This window comes from Salmo trutta, chromosome 15 (genome assembly GCF_901001165.1).
Source record: "Salmo trutta chromosome 15, fSalTru1.1, whole genome shotgun sequence".
Classification (NCBI taxonomy): domain Eukaryota; kingdom Metazoa; phylum Chordata; class Actinopteri; order Salmoniformes; family Salmonidae; genus Salmo; species Salmo trutta.
The window spans coordinates 43,170,079-43,197,531 of NC_042971.1; the positions used below are offsets into that span (position 1 = coordinate 43,170,079).

At 42.7% G+C, this 27,453-nt stretch overlaps 1 protein-coding gene across 6 annotated transcripts; it reads right to left on the minus strand.

Moving 5' to 3' along the window:
- Nucleotides 1–1,042: 1,042 nt before the first annotated feature.
- On the minus strand, nucleotides 1,043–27,453 carry LOC115149111 (A-kinase anchor protein 1, mitochondrial-like). Of its 6 annotated transcripts, XM_029691638.1 has the most exons (15): nucleotides 27,335–27,415; nucleotides 24,470–24,602; nucleotides 23,897–23,965; nucleotides 22,063–22,187; nucleotides 15,685–15,877; nucleotides 7,186–8,539; nucleotides 6,659–6,840; nucleotides 5,973–6,099; nucleotides 5,723–5,847; nucleotides 5,464–5,641; nucleotides 5,174–5,321; nucleotides 2,007–2,074; nucleotides 1,814–1,884; nucleotides 1,651–1,713; nucleotides 1,043–1,533 (listed from the first exon to the last, which is right to left on the minus strand). In XM_029691638.1, exons 6-15 carry the CDS (start codon nucleotides 8,507–8,509, stop codon nucleotides 1,471–1,473), a joined length of 2,349 nt encoding a protein of 782 aa, XP_029547498.1. In that variant the 5' UTR covers nucleotides 8,510–8,539; nucleotides 15,685–15,877; nucleotides 22,063–22,187; nucleotides 23,897–23,965; nucleotides 24,470–24,602; nucleotides 27,335–27,415; the 3' UTR covers nucleotides 1,043–1,470. The 6 variants fall into 6 exon arrangements, 5 of the variants coding, with proteins under 5 accessions (XP_029547498.1, XP_029547499.1, XP_029547497.1 ...); XM_029691639.1 differs by lacking the exons at nucleotides 24,470–24,602; nucleotides 27,335–27,415 and adding an exon at nucleotides 24,138–24,205; XR_003866799.1 differs by lacking the exons at nucleotides 15,685–15,877; nucleotides 22,063–22,187; nucleotides 23,897–23,965; nucleotides 24,470–24,602 and having other exon boundaries at nucleotides 1,043–1,247; nucleotides 1,380–1,533; nucleotides 27,335–27,453.

Here is a 27,453-nt window from a genome sequence, read left to right on the forward strand (position 1 = left end):
TCTAGGGATGGGGGGAAAGTGTGACACCAATCAGGCCCCGAGGACTGGAATTGCCCAGGCCTGGTAAAACATGTGGTTAGTTGAAATACCTATCCAGGGATTGTAAGATTTTGCATGCGTCAGCAACACCTGGGCAGATGAACTACCCAAAGTCTTCAGCTGCCTGGAATGACAGGCCTACCAAGGCTGTTTAAACAAGCAGGCCTATTCTGATATTTTGTTCCACTAAATTGGTCTTTTGACCAATCACAGACCTTTTTCAAAAGCTGATCTGATTGGTCAAAATACCAATTAGTGAAAAAAAAAAATCAGAATTGATCTGCTTGTGTAAACAGCCCAAGTTGCCTCAAGTAAAATGTTTGATTAGAACTTTCATTACGGAGAGTTTGTAACATTTAGCAGTCAAACCAAAATGCATACAAGCTCATTCATTACAGATTAATCTGTGAATTGATTGAAACATTTGAGTGCTTATCAAGAGAGCAGGTTCTCTCTGTATACATAACACTCCCTGCCTAGTGCTTGACTAACAAGAATAGCAAAAACTAAGCATTCGGTGCCATCTACTGGATTCACTAGGTAATCTTGTTAATCATTCCACCATTCCCCTTTGTAAAATATCTTCTACATCAAAAACTACTTACAACAATCAGAGAATAAAATATTCAAGCTCTCCCTTCAAAAGAACAAACACTCAGTGACTGGATCAGACACTGGCTGACCAAGCAAAAATGTTTTCTGCAGAGCCATATATTTAGAGATTGGACCTTTAGGTCAACGCACAAAAGGATCCTAAATGTATCATCCAACAAAATGTACACAATATTCCTTAATTTAATACGTCCTGATTGAAGCCAATACATTTTCAGACGGCAGCTATACTGTACATCTTACAACACAAGTCTGTGGTTATGACCAAAGAGGAGACCTCCGTAAGGACAGTTGATCTTTATTTAGTTTCTTAATAGGAATGTATACATTAAAAACAAAATCGTATTCAGTGTGTGTGTGTGTGTGTGTGGGGGGGGGGGGGGGGGGGAGGGGGGGTAAGTGAGATTGTATTGGACACATATAATCATAACAAACATTTATAGGACCGGGTGGGAGTAAATAAAACTTCAAAATAATAACTTGGATTGCGTGTACATGGTTGTAAAGACACAGGTATAATGGTTGAGTTGAGCAGGAAGACGTTGAGCCGCAGGACGACATTGTCGTGCCATCAAGGCAGCAGTCCAGAGGTGGGACTGAGGGGGTAAAAAGGTGAAAGACAAGGCAAGGGCCCTGTTTGAATACTTCAGAAATCCATTGTTCCTTCCTAGCTACCGTGAGGCAATCACAAATCTGGATTGGTGAAAGTAATAGGGTGGTAAACTTACACCTATCCAATCACTTATAGATCTGTGCTTCCCTCACAAAGCAGGAAGGACATATTAAAAGTATCTGAACAGCCAGGATTGCGCTTCACGGTCAGGGGCTGTCTACCCAGCTGCACAGTCCATTATCCACCATGGCACGGTTCACAGACACCAACTGGAACAGCAAGAGAAAAACATTAGCAACATGAACCCATTAGAATACTTTAAAAAAGCATTTTAAGAGAAAAGCATCAGTACTTTAAACATGTTCCAAAATAAAAATATTGCTTACCTCTTCTCCTTCTGTTCTCCATATCTGTACCAAAGGAATGCCACTGGTGTGACAGTTTGTGACCTGAGGAGTATGCACATATACAGGGTAAGAACAGGGACTACCTCCTGTCATTCTGCTGACTGTACACCAGCAGAAGGAGACAGATCCATGCATTCTCTACCTGTGCAAGTAGTCCCAATCCTCGTGTCATCTCCTCCAGGGCAGATTTGGCTGCAGCTGAAAAATCTTCTCCTAGTAGAAAAGGAAGAGAACACAGATGAGCATGAACTTTAATTCATGTTTAAAATGCAGAATTTATCATTTTTGATATTATGTTGTCCTAAAGTAGAGAAAGAAATACAGCTGAAACATACCTGGAATGGGTGCAATATTTTCCAGGATCACCTCAGACCCTTGGAACGGCAACACAACGAAGTCAGACCTGTGGGTGCAGCATCGTAAACATCAATCCCACCATTACTCGCAGTGTTGCCACTAGGAATAAAATGTGCCAGGCAAATGTCTGACCCGATTTTCATTTTGCGGGACAAAAATGTGAGATTTACCAGCCACATTGGTTTATATTTAATCTGACTGTATAATTTTTTTGCGAGAATCCACTGCTGATTCATTGACGCCACATGGAAGCGATTGCAATAATTATGCAAGGAGGAATGATAACTTTCACTTGGTGGGGTGACTCCTTGCACATCTCTGTCCATCTGGCTTAACACCATCTTCTGTTTCAGTGTCAATTTATTTATCCACATCCTTGGTACTCGCTAAATTCATTTGCACTGTTTTTAAGCCAACTACACAACCAGGCATTCGATGAGAGGAAGGGAAGCAAAATTACATCTAATTCCTCCTTAGTGGAAATTTCTGTGTGTAACATACACAGTTGAGGTCAGTAGTTTACATACACCTTTGCCAAATACATTTAAACTTAGTTTCACATTTCCTGATATTTAATCCTAGTAAACACTGCCTGTTTTAGGTCAGTTAGGATCACCACTATTTTAAGAATGTGAAACGTCAGAATAATAGTAGAGAATGATTTCAGCTTTTATTTATTTCATCACATTCCCAGTGGGTCAGAAGTTTACATACACTCAATTAGTATTTGGTAGCATTGCCTTCAAATTGTTTAACTTGGGTCAAACGTTTTGGGTAGAATTCCACAAGCCTCCCACAATAAGTTGGGTGAATTTTGGCCCATTCCTCCTGACAGAGCTGGTGTAACAGTCAGGTTTGTAGGCCTCCTTGCACGCACACACTAAGTTCTGCCCACAAATTTTCTATGGGATTGAGGTCAGGGCTTTGTGATGGCCACTCCAATACCTTCACTTTGTTGTCCTTATGCCATTTTGCCACAACTTCAGAAGTTATGGCATTGTCAATTTGGAAGACCCATTTGCGACCAAGCTTTAACTTCCTGACTGATGTCTTGAGATGCTGCTTCAATATATCCACGATTTTCCTTCCTCATGATGCCATCTATTTTGTGAAGTGCTCCTGCAGCAAAGCATCCCCACAACATGATGCTGCCACCCACGTGCTTCACGGTTGGGATGGTGTTCTTCAGCTTGCAAACCTCCCCCTTTTTCCTCCAAACATAACGATGGTCATTATGGCCAAATAGATCTATTTTTGTTTCATCAGACCAGAGGACATTTATCCAAAAAGTACAATCTTTGTCCCCATGTGCAGTTGCAAACCGTAGTCTGGCTTTTTTTTTTAATGGCGGTTTTGAAACAGTGGCTTCTTCCTTGCTGAGCGGCTTTTCAGGTTGTTGATATAGGACTCGTTTTACTGTGGATATAGATACTTTTGTACCGGTTTCCTCCAGCATCTTCACAAGGTCCTTTGCTGTTCTGGGATTGATTTGCACTTTTCGCATCAAAGTACGTTCATCTCTAGGAGACAGAACGCATCTCCTTCCTGAGCGGTATGATGGCTGCGTGGTCCCATGGTGTTTATACTTGCGTACTATTGTTTGTACAGATGAACGTGGTACCTTCAGACGTTTGGAAATTGCTCCCAAGGATGAACCAGACTTGTGGAGGAGGTCTACAATTTATTTTCTGAGGTCTTGGCTGATTTCTTTTGATTTTCCCATGATGTCAAGCAAAGAGGCACTGCGTTTGAAGGTAGGCCTTGAAATACATCCATAGGTACATCTCCAATTGACTCAAATGATGTCAATTAGAAGCTTCTGATAGGCTAAAGCCATGACATCATTTTCTGGAATTTTCCAAGCTGTATAAAGGCACAGTCAACTTAGTGTATGTAAACTTATGACCCACTGGAATTATGATAGATTATTTCACTTGTAATTCACTGTCTAAACAATTGTTGGAACAATTACGTGTCATGCACAAAGTAGATGTCTTAACCGACTTGCCCCAAATTTCTTGTTAACAAACTATCATTTTGGCGTGGTTGAAAAACAAGTTAATGACTCCAACCTAAGTGTATGTAAACTTCCGACTTCAAGTGTACGTACATACATACATACAGTACCAGCCAAAAGTTAGGCCACACCAACTCATTCAAGGGTTTTTGTTTTTAGTATTTTCTACATTGTAGAATAAGAGTGAAGATGTCAAAACTATGAAATAACACATATGGAACCTTGTAGTAACCCAAAATAAATAAATAAGTTGTTTTATGACAAGGTTGGGGTGGTATACAGAAGATAGCCCTATTTGGTAAAAGACCAAGTCCATATCATGGAAAGAACAGCTCAAATAAGCAAAGAGAAATGACAGTCCATCATTACTTTAAGACATGAAGGTCAGTCAATCCAGAACATTTCAAGAACTTTGGAAGTTTCTTCAAGTGCAGTTGCAAAAACCATCAAGCACTATGATGAAACTGGCTCTCATGAGGACCGCCACAGAAAAGACCCAGTTACCTCTGCTGCAGAGGATAAGTTCATTAGAGTTAACTGCACCTCAGATTGCAGCCCAAATAAATGCGTCACAGAGTTCAAGTAACAGACAAATCTCAACTTCAACTGTTCAGAGACTGCATCAATCAGGCCTTCATGGTCGAATGCTGCAAAGAAACCACTACTAAAGGACACCAATAAGAAGAGACTTGCTTGGGCCAAGAAACACGAGCAATGCACATTAGACCCATGGAAATCTGTCCTTTGGTCTGATGAGTCCAAATTTGAGATTTTTGGTTCCAACCGCCGTGTCTTTGTGAGACGCAGAGTAGGTGAACGGATGAACTCTGCATGTGTGATTCCAACCGTGAAGCATGGAGGAGGAGGTGTGATGGTTTGCTGGTGACACTGTCAGTGATTTATTTAGAATTCAAGGCACACTTAACCAGCATGGCTACCACAGCATTCTGCAGTGATACACAATCCCATCTAGTTTGCGCTTAGTGGGACTATCATTTCTTCTTAACAGGACAATGACCCAAAACACTTCTCCAGGCTGTGAAGGGCTATTTGACCAATACCAGCTGGTGAATTCCAATGTCAACCACATTCCAGTTATATTCTGAATCCCCACAGTGAGTTTGTCACCTGATCTGGCGGAGAGTGTCCATTTTCACTACGTCATAGCCTCCATAGTCCACATAGCGGAGTTCCACCATGGTGTCTTCATGGTGACCCATCACCTGCGCTCTCCACCAGGCTCCCTCAGGCATCTGGGCAGCACAGATCACTCCAACTATGTGTGTGAGAGATACGCGAAGATTTAAAAAATTAAGTAGGACATTTGAAAAAACTTCCACAACACCATGTAAAAATACTTTAAAAATCAGACATCCTTGAAGGTAAGGAGTCCCAAGGGCCTGGCTGTGCATGCATACCTTCCACTGGGGCTGGCAGGGGAGGGCACCCTGGGTGAGAGTAGCACAGGCTCATATTTTGGTCCAGACTGCAGAGAGCATGGAAGGTGGGGTGTTTGTGCTGCTGGAGGAACACACAGTTCCCAGACACTATCTGGATCACCGTTACCTCAACTGTCACCCTATGGGGAAGCAGCAGCTGAGGGAAAGAAAGAGGCTTTTAGTCAAAGCACCACCTACAATCCCACACTACTTCAGCCAAGCAGAAGAAACGACTTACCCAGGATGTGATGGAGAGAGAGGGCAGGCTGGCCACTGGAGGTTGGACATAACAGTTGGTCACATCTAGATCTTTGATCTTTTTCCTGATCAGCTCCAGAGCACAATCCACCTGTTCCTCTGACCCTGAAGGAAACAGAGGGACAAACTGAGCAAGCCTCTAGGGACACTACAGCTCCCACTGCCTAGGTTCCCAAATCCCAACTACAAGTTATGTCCTGTTGTGGAGAGGCAGCTCCTGGGTCACTCACCCTCTATGTGGCAGATCTGGAACTCCTGGGTGTAAGGTAGGGCGGTGATGAAGATCTTAGCTCCAGACGTCTCCTTCAGGTAGTTCATATGTCGCCCCTTCTTCCCAATCAATCTACCAACAAAATGCTGTTGGACAGTGAAACCGGAGAATACATAGTATCATGCATAAGTTACTATATTATACTAGAAGGTGTGCGTCTCTCTGAGCGTGCACACATGCTGTCCAGGTCACTCTTGCCCTGATAACACCAAGCACTTCTAAGAGTAATTGGAAAGAGGGATGTGTGCGTACATGCTGCCTGGCTCTGTGGCGTGTCCTCTTGATTGAGAACCTGAGGAGATTAAGACAACAGGCAGGGCAGCAGGACTCCCTTTAAACACTGCCCCCTTTACTACAGCCCAACCCACCGCCCCCTTTACTACAGCCCAACCCACCGCCCCCTTTACTACAGCCCAACCCACCATGCCATAGCCCTATGAATCAGACAGCTATACCCAGGTCTCAGGCTCACTTAAATTGAGACAACTGACTGCAGCACACTACTGTAACAACTCAAAGCTATATCTACAAGCCCTCATGTCACCTGCATTAGAGAACCTAAACTGGAAATCAGTAGCCAGAGAAAATACATCATCAGTAAAGTGGTGGAGGAATGATGAGGGTTAGACAGGGAGGTAAACTCACCTTTGGCACCTCTATCTCCCAAACAGTCGGTGATTGGCTGCTGTTGTGACTTTTGTTGTATTTTTCAATTGCCTGATCGGTGTTCAGTAGCTGACTTGGTGGACTGGGACTGCTATGCTTGTTGTCCCTGGCTTCATGTTCACAGTAACCGTCTACACAGTCCATGCTGTTCACACCAGAGCCTGGGGGCAGCAAGGATCAGTCACTAAAAACAGTCACTTGTGTTGTGTACACAATACAACCACACTGTATAAAAGACCCACATACAACAGTAAAAGAGAAGAACACATTCTGTCATGGCAAGAGTACTCCTACTTGAATACTGTGCATAAAAGAAAAATAAATATATTTCTTCAGTGCAGAGAAATATGCCCTGAACTCATATGGCACCTGTAAACAGAACACAGGCCATGGGTGTGACCGATAAGGCTACACTGCAACACTAAGAGATAAAGCAACAGGTCAGCTTGGACAGAAAGGATGCTGATATGTTGTGAGAAGTTGAGTCTGCTAATCAGACAGCTCACCTGGAACATTCGCCGTCCACCAACCGTTAGTAAGGAACATGCTGGTGGCCTCCAGTCCTTCAGCGGGTCCTCTGGGTGGTTGCGAGCTCATACTGGTGCTCAAGTCCTTGCCACTGGAGACCTTTTCAGTCTGACCAGAGCTGGATCCAGAATCACCTACTGCAGAATCTTCTTCTGCTAGCTCGATCTTCTCAGTCTCAATCTGAGCTCTACTGCTGTGGTCGTGTTTCACGTCCTCCTGAACTATAGGAGATGAACTGATGTTCTCTCTGCCGGTTGTTGAACACGGATCCTCTTGGAATAGAGGTGGCATCTCATGCTCAGGTTCCCCATTATCCATTGAGATGTGGTCTGCAGCTTTGCAGGGGTCCCCGCTACAGAGAGGACTAACACTACGTCCTAGCTGGGTCTTCTCCTTCAGGAATTGACTCACTGCTGCAGAGACCACATCAGTGATGAGCCATGACACCAGCTGGTTAATTTCTGCGGTGTTGCTCCTGCTGAGTTTACATTCCTCAGACTGGTCTTTCTTCTGAGGTGACCTCAGAATTCCCAATGGTTGCTTTGAGGCAGACACCTGACTGGTTATAAGGTGGCTGGGGAAAGCCAGACAGGTGTCAGCCTGTAGACTTGACTCACAGGTTGGTTCTTCCACAGCAGACAGCATGTCTCCCTCGGCAGGCTCCAGTCCAACCACCGCCTCGGCAGGCTCCTGGTTCAAAGTGCTGTTTGTAATGTCCTCCAGTGTCTCAGATTGTGGTGGTTGATTTAAACCTGCACTTTCACCGACAGACTTAGATTTACCAGAGCCTAGGTCACAGATTGATAAGGAACAAGTTGATTCTAAGCATGGCTGGTGTTCCCATTGTAATTCCAGATCCTGCTCAGGTCCATCCTCAGCTGCAGTCTCTAGGAACACTTGAGCTGAAGACTCAGTGCTCTCGTAAACAGGCTTCACGGCAGCAGTATCCAGGCCTCTAATGAGACCGTCTGCAGCCACAACCCTTACCTCAGGTTGTGATTGGCAGAGTGGGACTATACCCAGCTCTGCTGCTGCTGGGGTGTTTGTACTATCAACAAGCTCCTGTTCCACTAATAACCGCTCCCTCACTGCGTGCCCGTCCATATGCGTCCCAGTCGAGTGGCCATTCTCCACAACACAGTTACCCATGTCTCTGGGGGAGGACAGGTGCTCCTGGTCTGCGGTCGTCTCATCCTTGTCAGTGAGGTGTTCCTTCTTCCGAGAGGCGTACCACCACAGGCCTAGGAAAGCCAACACTCCTGACAGGTAGAGGGTCAGAACGGATTGAAGCCTCTGCACCATCACCTAACCTCTTACTGCTAACAGCAACACCTGAGAAGAGAGACAGACAAGTTAACACCATAGAGACAAATCAACACCCTGTCTGTACTGCAAACTGGGATAGAAACGGGTGAAGCACTGATAAGGCTCCAGATAAGGGGAGAGCTAAGGGGTCATACCCACAACATCCTATATCCACAAAAACCTGTTGGTCTCCACCACACCAACCCTCTGGGCAACAATCTCATTAACAGCCAGGCCATGGTGACAGCATCTGATTACAGCCAACAGAGCTCAGGTCAGGTGCTACATGGTACCCTCTGCAGTAGTTCACTTAGGGATGCAGGGTCTGGGGCGAAGGGCCCTGATAGGATAACGGTGACACATCACTTCAAAAATAGGACGCCAACAGTAATTATTAGCTACTGTATGAGGACCACTATCCCTTTTATTATCAGTCATATAACCAATAGGGTACATATCTTGTGTATTAATTATCACCAGTAATATACTGAACAAAAATAAAAAACCCAACATGCAACAATTTCCAAGATTATACCGAGTTAAAAAAAAAAAGTTCGTTGAAATAAATTAGGCCCTAATCTATAGATTTCACGACTGGGAATAAAGATATGCATCCGTTGGACAGATATCTGGGGCACTATGTTCCCAACTTTGACATCAGCAAACCGCTCACCCACATGAAGTCACACGTGGTCTGCCAATGGATGTACTGCCAAATTCTGTAAAACGACATTGGAGGCAGCTTATGGTAGAGAAATTAACATTCAATTCTCAGCAACAGCTCTGGTGGACATTCCTCCAAACAGCATGCCAATTGCACACTCCCTTAACACTTGAGACCTGTGGCATTGTGTGACCAAACTGCACATTTTAGTGGCCTTTTGTCCCAGCACAAGGTGCACCTGTGTAATGATTTTTAAATCATTACACAGGTGCACATGTTTAATTAGCTTCTTGATATGCCACACGTGTCAGGTGTATAGATTATCTTGACAAAAGATAAATGCTCACTAACAGGGATGTAAACAAATGTGCCAAAAAAATTTAGAAAAGCTTTTTGTGCATATGGAACATTTCTGGAATCTTATTTCCTCTCATGAAACCCTGGACCAACACTTTAAAATGTTCCGTTTATATTTGTTGAGTGTAGGTTGACAAATTGTCTTCTTTCCACAGAATATAAGTCAACCTAGCTAGAAGTATTGTTAGTAGTTAGGACAGCCAGTCAGGGTCTGGCCAATGTGCAGGTCCACCCATAACCTTTTTGTAGAGCATTATAAAAAAGGTGGTGAGTGAAAGGCATGCCATTCCCTCACAGATCCTGTCTGTGCAATAAAACAACGTCATGGGCTACATTGTAGTTCCACTAAAGTCTCTGACCTTCAGGCTCTGGCATACCGACAAGCTGGCTACTCCCCTCGCCAGGCATGCCAGTCAAGGCAGATAGACTAGAGAAGTTAGTTACGCAACATGACAAATACTGTAGCACTTATCTTTCTCCAAGGAGGGAAGCTAACATATTTACAATAGTTGGTTTCAAATTCCAGAAGGAAAGAACAACTTCATAAACATGCAAATGTATGGGTAAGGAAAAAAATGCAACAGCCTACCCTATGCTATAGCAGTTTATTAATGAACGGTGATCTTCGAGACAGGACAAGAGGAGCAGCCTAAAAGTTTGACAAACAAGCAGGTTCACGTGATGGTCCAGTCTTCGTAGTCCTCAAAGGATTTCCTAACCTATGCTCCATATCCGTCTCTGTTTATATGGCCTCCACTCCCAGCAGGAGAGAGTAGTGATAGGCCTATCCACCATGCTCACCAATATCCCCTCCCACAAAAGCCAGACCCCTAACTGCAGACATTTGCAAAATCATAGCTAGATGACTAATGGCTGTGTTCATGGTCTGACTACAGTATGTTTATATATAATAGCAAATTTAGCATGTTTCCAAGAATTTATGTTGCCATTCAATTTTTCCAACGGTACACACCAATTTAATTTTTAAAAATGTAATGCCTAGCTAATTATCTTAATAGGATTGAGGGACCTCTAGCCATTGCATTTGCTTTTGGTCAAAATAGTATATTGAGCAAGCATGGACCCTCAGATATTGGTCCATGCTTGCGGTCCTTAACGAACAAACCCCTGGTAGCATGTTTCTGGTCTTAGGTTCAGGAATGGCTGAAACAGCGAAACAAAAATTGACCCTAGAAATAGCATTGTTGGGACATCTGGACAGATTGTCAGTTAATAAATAATTTCACTAGGAGTATTATTAATCTTCAACTTGTAACTTGTGGATTCTATTCGATAGATTCAAATTGTGTGTTAAACATCACAGCATAGTTGAGAGATATATGGTGCGTAGAAATCCAAAGAGGGTGGCCAGCAAAGATTGGTGGGATAGGCTTTGGGTTGGGATGTGGAATTGGAGACAAGTAGGAGTAGAGTTGTGGGCGGAGGATAAAATGACGGTCAAAGATAAGTCCAAAAACATAGTCAAAAGAAAATAAGTTCGAATGACAAAGGGGAACCGTTGTTACACCTAATGCCCGTTTGCCTGAGGCGGATGCCGCCCAGGTGTTTGTGTACACACACACACGTAAATAGTATTGTTGTTGTTCTTGATGTCTTTTGCATCGCTGTTTTCCTTTTTGGTCGTTGGTGCATTAGGCGGGTGGGGAACGGAATAATTGTATGATTTTATTAATTTCTCGGGTGGGGGGGGGGGGGGGGGATCTTGGATTGGTAGCCTGGCCGGTGGCTGATGGTTCGGGTCCCCGTTTTTGACCTTGTGGGATATCTGTCGACGCCCCCTTGAGCAAGGCATGGGCCCTGGTTGCTTCTGTGGGTCGCTCTGGATGGGAGTCTGTTAGATGACTTAATAAATGTTGAGCGGCTTCACTGCAAGTAGATTATTTTTACTATTGAAGATGAAAACATACAACCAACCGGCTAAACTGACCAACTCTAGCTGTTCGAGCTGGGCGACAGCAGTTGATACATAAGCTTTACGCAAGCTATCAGGAAATTTCTGCGAAGCGGTTCTTGGCGATACTTTATTCATTCTCAATTCGGAAGAAAAGTATGTCAGTGTCATAAAAATATTCAATCCACATTTTGTACCGAGTGAGGCGTTCCCTTGCCAATTTTGCTACCAGTACTCCATTGTAAAAAAAATAAAAATAAATAAAAGATTTGGGACGCTATAGAAATGTATTTATACTGAACAAAAATGTTAAAAAGCCAGCCTCAACCACGTGGAATCAAGCCAGCCCAGGACCTCCACATCCGCGGGTTTGTCTGAGACCAACCACCCAGACAGCTGATGAAACTGAGCATTTCTGTCTGTAATAAAGCCCTTTTGTGGGGAAAAACCATTCTGATTGGCAAGGCCTGGCTCCCCATGGGTGGGCCTATGCCGTCCGAAGCCCACATGGTTGCGGCCCTACCCAGTCATGTGAAATCCATAGCGTAGGGCCTAACGAATTTACTTAAATTGACGGATTTCCTTATATGAACATTAACTCAGTAAAATAGTTGAAATTGTAGCATTTATATTTTTGTTCAGTATATTAAAAGGCGTAAATTTGTTTCACAAGTATATTAGACACATTCATGCACACATTATGTGAACTGAACAAAAATATGAAAACGCAACATGGAAAGTGTTCGGGCCCATGTTTCATGAGCTTATAACAAAGATACCATAAACTTTCCATACAAACAAAAAGTTTCTCAAATGTCTCCTTTGCTAAGATAATCCACAGCATGATCACTACACAGGTGCACCTTGTGCAAGGGAAAATAAGAGGCCACTAAAATGCGCAGTTGTCACAACACAATGCCACATGTCGCAAGTTGAGCGAGCGTGCAATTTGCATGCTGACTGCAGGAATGTCCACCAGAGCTGTTGCCAGAGAATTGAATGTTAATTTCTCTACCATAAGCCGCAACTGTCATTTCAGAGAATTTGTCAGTATGTCCAACCGGCCTTACAGCCACAGACCATGTGTATGGCGTCATGTGGGGGAATGGTTTGCTGATGTCAACGTTGTGAACAGAGTGCCCCATGGTGGCGGTGGGGTTATAGTATGGACAGGCATAAGCGACGGACAACGAACATGATTGCATTTTTAATCGATGACAATTTTAATGCACACAGATACCGTGACGAGCTCCTGAGGCCCATTGTAAGGTCAACTTAAAAAAAAAATATATATATATATATATAAATAAATAAATAAATAAATAAATAAATAAATAAATATATATATATATATATATATATATATATATATAAATAACTGACCAACAGATGCATATCTGTATTCTCAGTCATGCGAAATCCATAGATTAGGGACTAATGAATTTCAATTGACCGATTTTCTTATATGAACTGCAAGACCATAAACTCTGAAATTGTTGCATTTATATTTTTGTTCAGTGTATATAAAAATGCTTTGCATACTGTACCAGTCAAAAGTTGACATGCCTACTCATTCAAGGGTTTCTTTATTTTTACTACATTGTAGAATAACATGCTGACCGGACACGTCGCGTGCGCTGCAAAAATAAAATGTACATATACATGTTATTCATAATCATTGCACCCCCACTGCTCGTGGGCGTCAGCCAGCGTCCGTGTGGCCAGGCGCTTAAACTACAAAAGTCGGTTCTATTTGTGACGCTCAACGCACTGCAAGTCCGGCCTCTCCCACCTCATTGGTTTTTAGAAGCATATACCCATGTGGGTGATTGAAAGATGAAGATCCGCACTCCGGTAGGTCATGGTAATAATGTAAAGTTGGTTGCCAACCGCCATATTGACTCCAAAATAAGAAGCCGGAAGGAGGAGAGCTGACGAGAAACGAAATCCTTTTATCTGTGGATTAAATTGTCGGAGTTCAGGACCTTGTACATTTCAGGTAAAATAACCCAATGTTTATATCCCAGGACAAATATATTAGCAACAGCAAGCTAGCTAAATTGCCATAAATGTTTATTGCTTTTTAACCGGTCACCAAATTAAATATAAATTGGTTCAGTTTGTTTTGATATTTCAACCTGCGTGTCCTGATCGTGTCTGGTGTGGGGGTACACAAATCAAAATGCGCGCGATGGAGCGCGAGCAGTTTGGTCAGCATGTAATAGAAGACAACAAAACTATGAAAACACATATGGAATCATGTAGTAACCAACAAAGTGTTAGATCAAAATATATTTTAGATTCTTCAAAGTAGGAACCCTTAGCCTTGACAGCTTTGCAGACTTGCCATTCTCTCAACCAGCGTCATGAGGTAGTCACCTGGAATGCATTTAATTAACAGTTGTGCCTTGTTAAAAAGTTAATTTGTGGAAGTTCTTTCCTTCTTAATGCATTTGAGCCAATCAGTTGTGTTGTGACAAGGTAGGGGTGGTATACAGAAAATGGTCTTTTACCACCAAATAGGGCCAGGTCCATGTTATGGCAACAGCTCAAATAAGCAAAGAGAAACAGCCTATCATTACTTTAAGACAAAAGTCAGAAAATTAAAGAACTTGAGCTTGCAAGTTTTCTACAAACAGTCAAAATAAAAATACTGGAAGGAATAAGTGTCCAAACTTGACTGGTACTGGATGTAATTTTTCTAGAGAGTACTAATGTTACTGTCCCCACTACAACAAAGTAGTAATTGTTCTGGAAACGTTGAAATACTGTAGAATTCCTATGCAGGACTGCTCCTTTTGAGGAGTACCAATTATGACCTCCAGTGGCTTCAAAGCATCTCATCGGCCATTTCATACGGTGTCAAATCCGACTCAGAAAGGTTCAATGCACAAGCAAGACAAAACATTGTGCGAGTAAACTGAGAGTTGAAATGTGTTAGAAAGCAGAGGCTGGGTTCTGCAAGTGCACAAATTAAAATTTGAGCTCGCAAGTGACTGAGCCAGCAGAACATTATCACAGGTCAAAAAGAAACAGTAATATATATAAGAAAATTAAGGTGATTCAAACATGTTAAAGAAAATAAATGTACACATTAAATTGTCAGCCAGCAATAGTCACATGTCATTATGTTTTCGCCCTCAATTTCTCAAAATTGCTCTCCTAAGTAATGGCACTTTTGGGTTTGGACTCAGACTGATTGGGGGGGCCTTAACAGGTGGGTGCATCTCTAGAAACCTTAGATTGGTCACTTTTACTTGTGATGGAGCAACTAAACAAATCCAGTGTTGTGATTGGCTATTACAAGCCTTCTGTTCCCAATTCACTGCAGAGACTTTAGCTAGCTAGCCAGCTGTAGCAGTAAGCGCCAACCGACTTGGGAAACTAAGCAACTTGATAACCAAAATAATTGGATAAATCAATTCTAATATATATATATATATATATATATATATATATATATATATATATATATATATATATATATACATACATACATACATACATACACACACACACACAATGCCTTGAGTTGAGTAGAACATACTTGCTAAAGTTCTCTTTACAGATTAGTAAACTAGCTAAGTCAGCTCTAGAAAATACCATAAAAACAAGTCCACTATAATAGCAGTCAGGAGCCAATCATTTGGGAATTAAGCCCAAAAACATACACCACATGGAGATTTTGAATTATATGAAAAAAAGGGAGAATACGCTACAGTACCAGTTGCCTTACCTCCCTTATTCACACGCTGTATATAGACTTTCTACTGTATTATTGACTGCATGTTTGTTTATTCCATGTGTAACTCTGTTGCACTGCTTTGCTTTATCTTGGCCAGGTCGCAGTTGTAAATGAGAACTTGTTCTCAACTAGCCTCCCCGGTTAAATAAAGATGAAATTAAAAACATAACCAGACCCAAATAATAGAATGTAAACTGACAAACTAGCTTAAGTCAGGTTAATATGTCAGAATCAGCTTTAAATCGCCAAATACATTTGCATGTACAGGAATTTGACGTGAATGGCGCTACCATAAGACAGCTGAATTTCCAGATCCTCAGAGTACATGCATGTAAGAAATGTGCAAAAACCAATCTGCAGTTCTGGGATGACAGTGAAGGGTACGAAGTCCATGAGTGAGAGCATTATCGTGGACCAGGTGGCCGGTTGGTGAGGGCCACGGCATGGGGGGAGAAACTGTGGTGGTGGGAGGTTTGTGTCGTGATTGACCTGACCTGAACTGTTTGCCAGAGATTAGTCTTCAGAAGAGTGGGTGGAAGGGGTAGGCGATGATCTTTCCTGCACAATAGTCTTGCAGGACCTTGGAGGGCAGGTGTTAGCCAATGACCCGCTCAGCAGTGATGAGGATGGACGCAGATGTTCGGTTAGCACATCGGACAAAACACCATGCATTCGCCAAAGATCGCACTGAGGAAAACATTTGTTTTTTAGTAATTGTCTGATTGGAAACTACCATTGTCTATCAATTACAGAATCTCAAATTATTTCAATTTATTGTAATATTAGAGTCAAATCACAGGGAGTCTCAGATGTTATCAGCAAGCCAGAGCCATCTGTGGAAAGTGCACAAAATAAACATATCATTCATTTTACATTTACATTTTAGTCATTTAGCAGACGCTCTTATCCAGAGCGACTTACAGTAGTGAATGCTTACATTTCATAAAAAATGTTCTGTGCTGGCCCCCCGTGGGAATCGAACCCACAACCCTGGCGTTGCAAACACCATGCTCTACCAACTGAGCTACAGGGAGTTTCCACCTAAAAAATTAAGACAGCTTGGTCCCAATTAAGCTCTGCTCAACTCCTTCAAAACCCATTGGAGGTCTGCAGCAAGGAACCTTGGGTCGTCTCCTTCAATGGGGTTTTAGGAGGTGCGATGGTCAGTCCTTGCATCTATAGCTGTCTATGAATTTCAGAGTGGTGACATTTCTCCAGCCCCATCCCTCAGCTTTTTACCAACTGTTGATTGCGACTTTAACACAAATGAGCATACAAGTATGTAGAGAGGGCAGAACAATACAGGAGATGGAATTACACTGAACAAAAATATAAATGCAACATGTAAAGTGTGGGCCCATGTTTCATGAGCTGAAATAAGATTCCAGAAGTGCTCCATACACACAAAAAGATTATTTTGCTCAAATGTAATATTTATGTCTGTTAAATCAACCAATGACATCAAGCCACACCTGGCCTTGATTACATAAACCTGTGTGTCCTTCCAAACTATATAAGATAGACCCGCAGTGTTTGTCATTATACCCTGATGAAGACAGCTTGTCAGTCGAAACGTTGGTTATTCAATTATTGCGTCGGAGCACCTAGAGTGTGAGGCTCTCCTTTCTCACGCATCACAGTTGAACCTTGTGCTGGGGACAATAAAAGACCACTCAAATGTGCAGTTGTCACAAAATGCCACAGATGTCTCAAGTTGACGGAGTGTGCAATTGGGAAAGGGGTACAACAGAAATGGGTATTCCGCATTTAAACAAAACCCATAGAGGTGCGGGGGCTGCCTTATCCACATCTTCAGTGCCCGGGGAACAGTGGGTTAACTGCCTTGTTCAGGGGCAGAACGACAAATTTAACTTGTCAGCTTGGGGAGTCGATCCAGCAACCTTTCAGTTACTGGCCCAATGCTCTAACCACTAGGCTACCTTCTGCCCTGCATGCTGACTGCAGGAATGTCCATCAATGTAAATAGTCTGGGTGACCATTTGATTAATTGTTTAGCAGTCTATTGGCTTGAGAGTAGAAGCTGTTAAGACTTTTGGACATCGACTTGGCACTCTGGTACCACTTGCCGTGCGGTAGCAGAGAGAACACTGACTAGTGCTAATTTTTGGGGCTTCCAGTATATAGGTCCTTGATGGCAGGAAGCTTGGCTCTAGTGATGGTTGAGCCGTACACGCTACCCTCTAGCGCTTTACGGTCAGATGCTGAGAAGTTCCCATACCAGGCGGTGATGCAACCGGTCAGGATGTTCGATGGTGCAGCTGTAGAACTTTGAACAGACTTGGCATGGGTCCTCAGATCCTCAGTCTGAGGGGAAAGGTGCTGTCGTGCCCTCTCCACGACTGTCTTGGTGTGTTTGGACGATGATAGTTCATTGGTGATGTGGACACCAAGGAACTTGAAACTCAACCAGCTTTACTTCAGCCTGTTCAGCCCTCCTTTTCCTATAGTCCACAATCAGCTCCTTTGTCTTGATAACGTTGAGGGAGAGATTGTTGTCCTGGCACCACACTGGCAAGTCTCTGACCTCCCTATAGGCTGCCTCGTCGCTGTCTGTGATCAGGCCTACCAATGTGTTGTCCTCGCAACCACAGGCAACACTGCCCAGGACCTCCACATCAGGCTACTTCACCTGCGGGATCTGACACCAGCTGATGAAACTGTGGGTTTGCACAACTGAATTTCTGCACAAATCAAGGAAGCTCATCTGCGTGGTTGTCATCCTCACCAGCGTCTTGACCTGACTGCAGGTCGGCGTCATAAGATTAAACGGGCAAATGCGCAACTTCGATGGCCACTGGCACACTGGAGAAGTATGCTCTCCACAGGTGAATCCCAGTATAAGCTACAGACAACGAACACGATTGCATTTTATTGATGGCAATTTGAATGCAGAGAGCCTAAGGCCAATTTTTGTGCCATTTATCCACAGCCAACACCTCATGTTTCAGCATGATAACGCATGGCCCCATGTCGCTAGGATCTGTACACAATTCCTGAAAGCTGAAAAAGATGTCCGAGTATGCAGGCCATGGGAGAACTGGGACATGTCACCCATTGAACATGTTTGGGATGCTCTGGACCGACAGCATGTTCCAGTTCCCGCTAATATCCAGCAACTTCACAACCATTGAAGAGGATTGGGACAACATTCCACAGGCCTCAGCCTGATCAACTCTATATGCGAAGGAGATGTGTCGCGCTGCATGAGGAAAAGGGTGGTCACAGCAGATACTGAATGGTTTTCTGATCAACATTGCTAACTTCTTTAATGATACCGTTCAAAGTTTGGTCACTTAGAAAAGTCCTCGTTTTTGAAAGATATTTTAATGGACAAATGTGCATATCACATTGATCAGAAATTCAGTGTAGACATTAATGTCGTAAATTGCTACTGTAGCTGGAAACGGCAGACTGAATATGGAATATCTACATAGGGGTACAAAGGCCCATTATCAGCAACCATCACTCCTGTGTTCCAATGGCATGTTGCGTTGGCTAATACAAGTTTGTAATTTTAAAAGGCTAATTGATCATTAGAAAACACTTTTACAATTACAGTTGAAGTCAGAAATGTACATACACCTTAGCCAAATGCATTTAAAAACTTAGTTTCACAATTCCTGACATTTAATCCAAGTAAAAATTTAATTTTACGTCAGTTAGGATCACTTTATTTAAGAATGTGAAATGTCAGAATAACAGTAGAGAGAATGATTTCAGCTTTTATTTATTTCATCACATTCCCAGTGGGTCAGAAATTAACATACAGTAATTTCCGGACTATTAAGCGCACCTGAATATAAGCCGCACCCACTGAATTTGAAAAAATATTATTTTGAACATAAATAAGCCGCACATGTCTATAAGCAGCAGGTGCCTACCGGTACATTGAAACAAATGAACTTTAAACAGGCTTTAACGAAACACGGCTTGTAACAAAAAAATTAGCAGTAAGCTTTAGTTGTCTTTTTGCACTGAGTCAATTCCTCACGCTGCTGTTTCCAACGTCTTATCGTCGACTCATTAAGACCAAGCTCCCGTGCAGCAGCTCTATTTCCTTTTCCAACAGCCAGATCAATCGCCTTCAACTTGAAAGCTGCATCATATGCATTTCTCCGTGTCTTTGCCATGATGGTGACAAAATGACTACCGTAATCAGAATGATGGGAAGTTTGAGAGCGCTCGATTTAATCTAAACAGTAAACCAAAAAGTTGTTTGACCTTAGCCCGTTTGGCAATGTCATTGGTCTAATGAAAGCTTCATGCCGCCAAAAAAAACTGAGCATGTCACAGAATGTGTTTTTTTGAAAAAAAAAAAATGAAAGTGGGAAAAATCCATATATTAGCCGCGTCATTGTTTAAACCGCTAGGTTCAAAGCCTGGGGAAAAAAAGTTGCTGCTTATAGTCCGGAATTTATGGTACACTCAATTAGTATTTGGTAGCATTGCCTTTAAATTGTTTAACTTGGGTCAAACGTTTTGGGTAGCCTTCCCCACAACAAGTTGGGTGAATGTTGACCCATTCCTCCTGACAGAGCTGGTGTAACTGAGTCAGGTTTGTAGGCCTCCTTGCACGCACACACTTTCAGTTCTGCCCACAAAATGTTCTATTGGATTGAGGTCAGGGCTTTGTGATGACCACTCCAATACCTTGACTGAGGTTTCCTTAAGCCATTTTGCCACAACTTTGAAGTATGCTTGGGATCATTGTACATTTGGAAGACCCATTTGCGACCAAGCTTTAACTTCCTGACTGATGTCGACTCAATATATCCACATACTTTTCCTACCTCATGATGGCATCTATTTTGTGAAGTGCACCAGTCCCTCCAGCAGCAAAGCACCCCCACAACATGCTGCTGCTGCTACCCCCATGCTTCACGGTTGGGATTGTGGTCTTCAGCTTGCAAGCCTCCCCCTTTTTCCTCCAAACATAACAATGGTCATTATGGCTAAGCAGTTCCATTTTTTTTTTTATCCATCAGAACAGAGGATATTTCTCCAAAAGTACAATCTTTGTCCCCATGTGCAGTTGCAAACCGTAGTCTGGCATTTTTAATGGCGGTTTTAGAGCAGTGGCTTCTTCCTTGCTGAGTGACCTTTCAGGTAGTTGATATAGGACTCGTTTTACTGTGGATATAGATAATTTTGCACCCGTTTCCTCCAGCATCTTCACAAGGTCCTTTGCTGTTGTTCTGGGATTGATTTGCACTTTTCGTACCAAAGTACATTCATCTCTAGGAGACAGAATGCATCTCCTTCCTGAGAAGTATGACAGCTGTGTGGTCCCATGGTTTTTATACTTGCGTACTATTGTTTGTACAGATGAACGTGGTACCTTCAGACATTTGGAAATTGCCCTCAAGGATGAACCAGACTTGTGGAGGTCTACAATTTCTTTTCTGAGGTCTTGGCTGATTTCTTTTGATTTTCCCATGATGTCAAGCAAAGAGGCACTGAGTTTGAAGGTAGGCCTTGAAATACATCCAGATACACCTCCAATTGACTCAAATGATGTCAATTAGCCTCTCAGAAGCTTCTAAAGCCATGACATCATTTTCTGGAATTTTCCAAGCTGTTTAAAGGCACAGTCAACTTAGTGTATGTAAACTTCTACCAACTGGAATTGTGAATTAATCGGTCTGTAAACAATTACTTGTGTCAAACAAAGTAGTTGTCCTAACCAACTTCCCAAAACTATAGTTTGTTAACAAGAAACTTGTGGAGTAGTTGAAAAACTAGTTTTAATGACTCCAACCTAAGTGTATGTAAACTTCAACTGTATGTTAGCACAGCTGAAAACTGTTGTCCTGATTAAAGAAGCAATAAAACTGGCTTTTTTTAAAAACTAGTTGGGTAGCTGGAATGTCAGCATTTGTGGGTTAGATTACAGGCTCAAAATGGCCAGAAACAAAGACCCATTCTTCTGAATCTCGTCAGTCTATTCTTGTTCCAGGAAATGATGGCTATTCCACGCGAGAGATTGCAAAAAAAAAAAAAAACTGAAGATCTCGTACAGCGCTGGGTACTACTCCCTTCACAGAACAGCGCAAACTGGCTCTAACCAAAATAGAAAGAGTAGGAGACCCCAGTGCACAACTGAGCAAGAGGACAAGTATATTTTAGTGTCAAGTTTGAGAAACAGACACCTTAGATGTCCTCAACTGGCAGCTTCATTAAAATAGTACCCACAAAACACCAGTCTCCACGTCAGTGACTCCGGGATGCTGGCCTTCTAGGCAGAGTTGCAAAAAAAAGCCATCTCAGACTGGTCAATAAAACAAAATGGGCAAAAAGAACAGATACTGGACAGAGGAACTCAGCCTAGAAGGCCAGAAAGGGTTTTCTAAGGATCAATTACCCTTTTAAAATGATCAACTTGGATTAGCTAACACAACATGCCATTGGAACACAGGAGTGATGGTTGCTCATAACGGGCCTCTGTACGCCTATGTAGATATTCCATAATTTAAAAAAAATCCAGCTACCATAGTAATATACAACAGTAACAATGTCTACACTGCATTTCTGATCAATGTTATTTTAATGGACAAAAAAATCAGTTGTTTCTTTCAAAAACAAGGACATTTCTAAGTGACTCCAAACTTTTGAACGGTAGTGTATGTGAAGCCATAGATTAGGGCTTAATTAATTTATTTCAATTGAATGATTTCCTCATATGAACTGTAACTCAGTAAAATCTTTCAACTTGTTGCATGTTAGGTTTATATTTTTGTTCAGTATAGATTTAGTATGGAGTCAAAGTACCAACTAAAAATCCTTGCACAATCCAGCCATTGGTAAAAAGGTAGAGAAAAGTGGGGCACCGGAGTGATACATATGTGCTTAACTGTGTAAAGCATAAGGAGTTGGTGACTCGCTGGTCCAAACTCGGCATTCTCTGCCTCGGTGTAGCGGTCCAGGGCGATGAAGTAGAAGCCTGACTCCACATGTTCTCTCCACACACACCTGAGAACTGGAGTGCGAATGGAAAATAAGATGTCAGGAAATGTCAGAGTTCAATTGGAGTTTAAATGTTTTAACGTCTTATATTCAAGGTAGTCAATTTTAAGACTGCGGTGGCTGTATCAAGAGGCAACTATGGATAATAATTTAGCCAAAGTGATAAACAAGATGTGGGACTGAGCTGTTCCAATTCCATGGTAACAGACTGATGCTGACATTAAGATTCTTCACTTTAGACTGTCAAAAAAAAACAATGATTTAAAAGTGAAACAAAGCATACAACTATGCACAATGACTACTTTTAACAAGTTTGTTTGAATTTTTCATTTAAAAAAAGGGAATTTTAGCATCTCTCCATTACTGTGGAATTGCCGTGTACATAGGCACACACTTGTCAGTCAGCAAGGCTCAGTATTGAACAGGCTAAGGCCATTTCATGCCCAACTCGTGGAGAGCCATTCTCCTATAGGTCCCTTACCTACACAACTTATTGTTTAGCAATGGAAATCACATCCACTAAATACTGCACACCAAGTATGTGGACACCCCTTCAAATGACTGGATTTGGCTATTTCAGCCATGCAATCTCCATAGACAAACATTGACAGTAGAATGGCCTTACTGAAGAGCACAGTGACTTAAGGTGGCACAGTCTGCTAGAGCTGCCCCGGTCAACTGTTAGTGCTGTTATTGTGAAGTGGAAATGTCTAGAAGCAACAACGGCTCAGCTGTGAAGTGGTAGGCCACACAAGCCCTCGGTTGCAAGACTCAGTACAGAGTACCAAACTGCCTCTGGAAGCAACATCAGCACAAGAACTATTCGTCAGGCACTTCATGAAATAGGTTTCCATGGCCCAGCAGCCACACACAAGCCTAAGATCACCATGCGCAATGCCAAGCGTCGGCTGGAGTGGTGTAAAGCTCGCCACCATTGGACTCTGGAGCAGTGGAAACGCGTTCTCTGGAATGATGAATCACGCCTCACCATCTGGCAGTCCGACAGATGAATATGGGTTTGGCGGATGCCAGGAGAACGCTACCTGCCCCAATGTATAGTGCCACTAAAGTTTGGTGAAGAAGGAAAAATGGTTTGGGCTAAGCCCCTTACTTCCAGTGAAGGGAAATCTTAATGCTACAGCATTAAATGACATTGTAGACAATTCTCTACTTCCCACTTTGTGGCAACAGTTTGGGGAAGGCCCTTTCCTGTTTCAGCATGACAATGCCACCATGCACAAAGCGAGGTCCATACAGAAATGGTTTGTCGAGATCGGTGTGGAAGAAATTCACTGGCTTCAACCCCATCGAACACCGTAGGGATTAAATTGTAATGACGACTGCGAGCCAGGCCTAATCGACCAACATCTGTGTCCAACCTCGCTAATGCTGTGGCTGAATGGAAGCAAGTCCCAGTAGCAATGTTCCAACATCTAGTGGAAAGCCTTCCCAGAAGAGTGGAGGCTTTTGTAGCAGCAAAGGTGGGGGGGAACCAACTTCATATTAATTCCCATTATTTTTGGAATGAGATGCTCAATGAGCAGGTGTCCACATATACTTGGTCATGTGCTGCAGTGTACATTCAGTATAGAACCATCCTCTGTATACAAACATCTTCACAACCAATAGACAGCAGCTGGTCATAATTCTCCACGTAACAAATGTCCTATGCACAATGCCTTCACACAGAGTCAAAGAAATTAGATAAACTCAGTCACTTACTTGGAACAGAAGGGTCTCCTGCATCTCCTGTCTGTCAAAGAACTACTTCAACACACAGTGACAGTGGACCTGCATGGAAAGAGGGATGGAGAGAGAAATGGTTTGAGGTCATTCTCATGTATTGCACATTAACTGCACAGAAACCGACAGTAAAAATATATATATTTTTCCCAATTCAGATTGCATCTCAAAGTATGTGGTTAGCGGTTTACAATATTGGACATTTGGTTTCGAGCCCGACCTCTTGGCTCCCCCTTAAGCACTGTCCTCTTCCACAGTGAGGGTCTTCCCTGTCTGTTATCACCCTGCCACTCCCCCTCTTCTGCCAACCATTCATGCTGGTCTTCCAAGTCCTCGTCCTCCACTAAACTCCTCCTAGACTTTAGGTACAATGCTCTGAGTTACCCCAGAGACTGCGTAGAACATGAAACACATTAGCCTGGTTAAACTTTATCTAGCTGACGTTCGCTTACTAGCTAGCTGACATTAACCTAGCTTGCCTCAATAGCCTGCTTTAATAACTAATTCCAATATTTTAGGTAGCTAGTTTCTCTACTGAAAAAACGAACTTACCTCGTCAGCCATCGTTCACCGTCCCCTTTTATCTCTATGGTCAGAAATCCAGTTAGAGACCAGTCAAGCTGTGATTGGTCAAGTTATTTTTGACCCATTGTCTTTCAGTAGACTGCTCCAGGCTGTTCATTCGCTAGAAATGCAGTTATAAAATCATAATAAGCAGTTGGGAGAACAAAATAAAGAGCACTGGAAAATTGGTGTGAGGGAGAAAATACAGCCGCGTGGGGATGCAGCGTATTTGTGAGCGCGCAGTAATCTGAGTGTTGACATACAGTACATTCAGAAAGTATTCAGACCCCTTGCCTTTCCCACTGTTACATTACAGCCTTATTTTACAATTAAAATCATTTCCCCCCTTAAATCTACACACGATACCAAAGAAAAAGCTGTTTAGAAAATGTTTGCAAATGTATGAAAAATAACTCACATTTAATAAATGGCACATTTACATAAGTATTCAGACCCTTTACTCAGTACTTTGTTGAAGCACCTTTGGCAGTGATTACAGCCTTGAATATGATGACGCTACAAGCTTGGCACCTCTGTTCTTGGGGAGTTTCTCCCATTCTCCTCAAGCTGTGTCCAGGTCTCTCCAGAGATGTTCAATCTGGTTCAAGTCAGGGCTCTGGCTGTGCCACTCAAGGACATTCAAAGACTTGTCCCGAAGCCACTCCTGCATTGTCTTTGCTGTGTGCTTAAGGTTGTCCTGTTGAAAGGTGAACCGTCACCCCAGTGTGATGTCCTGAGCGCTCTGGAGCAGGTTTGTCAAGGATCTTTCTGTACTTTTCTCCCTTCATCTTTCCCCTCGATCCCAACTAGTCTCCCCGTCCTTGCCGCTGAAAAACTTCCCCACAGCATGGTGCTGCCACCACCATGCTTCACCTTAGGAATAGTACTGGCCAGGTGATGAGCGGTGCCTTTCCTCCAGATGTGGTGCTTGGCATTCAGGCCAAAGAGTTCAAGCTTGGGTTTCATCATACCAGAGAATCTTGTTTCATGGTCTGAGTCCTGTAGGTGCCTTTTGGCAAACTCCAAGCAGGCTGTCATGTGCCTTTTACTGAGGCGTGGCTTCCGTCTGGCAACTCCACCATAAAGGGCCTGAGTGCTGCAGAGATGGTTGTACTTCTGGAAGGTTCTCCCATCTCCACAGATGAGCGCCGTCAAAGTGACCATCGGGTTCTTGGTCACCTCCCTAACCAAGGCCTTTCTCCCCCGATTGCTCAGGTTTTCCTAGAGTTGGCCACCAAGCCAGTCTTGGGTGTTCCAAACTTCTTCCATTTAAGAACAATGGAGACCACTGTTCTTGGGGACCTTTAAATGCTGCAGCAATTTTTGATACCCTTCCCCAGATCTGCGCCTTGACACAATCCTGTCTCGGAGCTCTACGGACAATTCCTTCGACCGCATGGCTTGGTTTTTGCTCTGACATGCACGGTCAACTGTGGGTCCTTATATAGACAGCTGTGTGCCTTTCCAAATCATGCCCAATCAATTTAATTTACCACAGGTGGACTCCAAGTAGTAGAAACATCTCAAGGACGATCAATGGAAACAGGATGCACCTCAGCTCAATTTCAAGTCTCATAGCAAAGGGTCAGAATGCTTTTATTTATTTATTTATAAATGCAATTGCAATAAATGTAACCTGTTTTTGCTTTGTCATTATGGGGTAGTGTGTAGATTAATTTAATTAAATGTTTCTCCTCATCAATTTTAGAATAAGGCTGCAACGTAAGACAAACATTTCAAATAGGCTACATACTAAACAGCATAAAGAGCAAATTGGTCAGGAGCCTAAGAGGATGGAATATGTTTTATGCAGGCTATATTATTTCAACGCTATAGCCTACAAAGAAATACATTGAAGCATTTGAGAGTCCGGTACAATAGGCTGGTAGGGACAAAGTGCTCAGCATTTAAAATTGTTTTTAAAATCATTATATAGTCTATAAAACTGGGCATATAAGCTGTGACCTGTATTACTTTCTTAGCTACAACATGCAGTACATATCACATTTTTGGACTCACCGTTGTGCTGTGCACACTTGAACAGGAAGGTAGTGCGGCAGTCCTTGTAGGCAAATTGACTTTAAACTTCTGTCTGGCATTTTCTGGATTTATGGTGCTTTCAAGACAACTTTACTCGGAAAAAACAAGGTTGAATCAAGACGTCAGTGATCTTCAGGACGGAGCTCTAGAAAGAGGCCCGAATTCCCGATTTGGAATTCCGAGTCGGATGACCTTTCAAAACGAATTTTCCCAGTCGGAGCTCGTTTTTTGGAGTTCCCAGTTGCCTTCAACTCACGGAAGTATGAGATTTCCCATTTTCCGAGTTTCCAGTTGTTTTGAACGCGGCAGAAATCATGCTGGATTGACAGCATGGCCAATGTATTCAACCTTTTCTGGCCCACAGTAAAGTATTGTATACCCGACTTTTTGGAACACTGGTACTGAAGTTTAAATTTCTATCAACCTATGTCTGGTGCACATGCCTTAGGTCATGAGTAAACATCTATTGCCACACATACACCCGCGTTTTGAAGTCGGTTCTAATATAATTTTATTAATCATTCGTGACAAGGGACGTAGATGTGAGTGGTGCCTGCACAATTGAAGGCATCGCCACGTTTAGTGACAAACATACAGATAGGCCTAGTCAGCTCGTTCGCTAAAATTAAGCTAGTTAATGTTAATAGTTAAGTTACCTGATCAAATATGTTTGCAACCTATCATTTTTGCTTGCATCAATCAAACGTTTGCTCTGGTTCCTCTCCATTGACTTGCAATGCATTTGGCACTGGTGCAAGATAAAGTAGCTAGCTAGCCCAAAAAAACATTGTAAGGTAGATGCTATGTACTCACCACGTTCTCAATATCCCGCATATAACTGCACACCTGCAAGTTGCTCTACCTCTTAGATGTCTGGTCTCCACATGCTCCTTTCAGCAAGCAGCCTAAATTACTCTCTGAAGTTCGGCAGC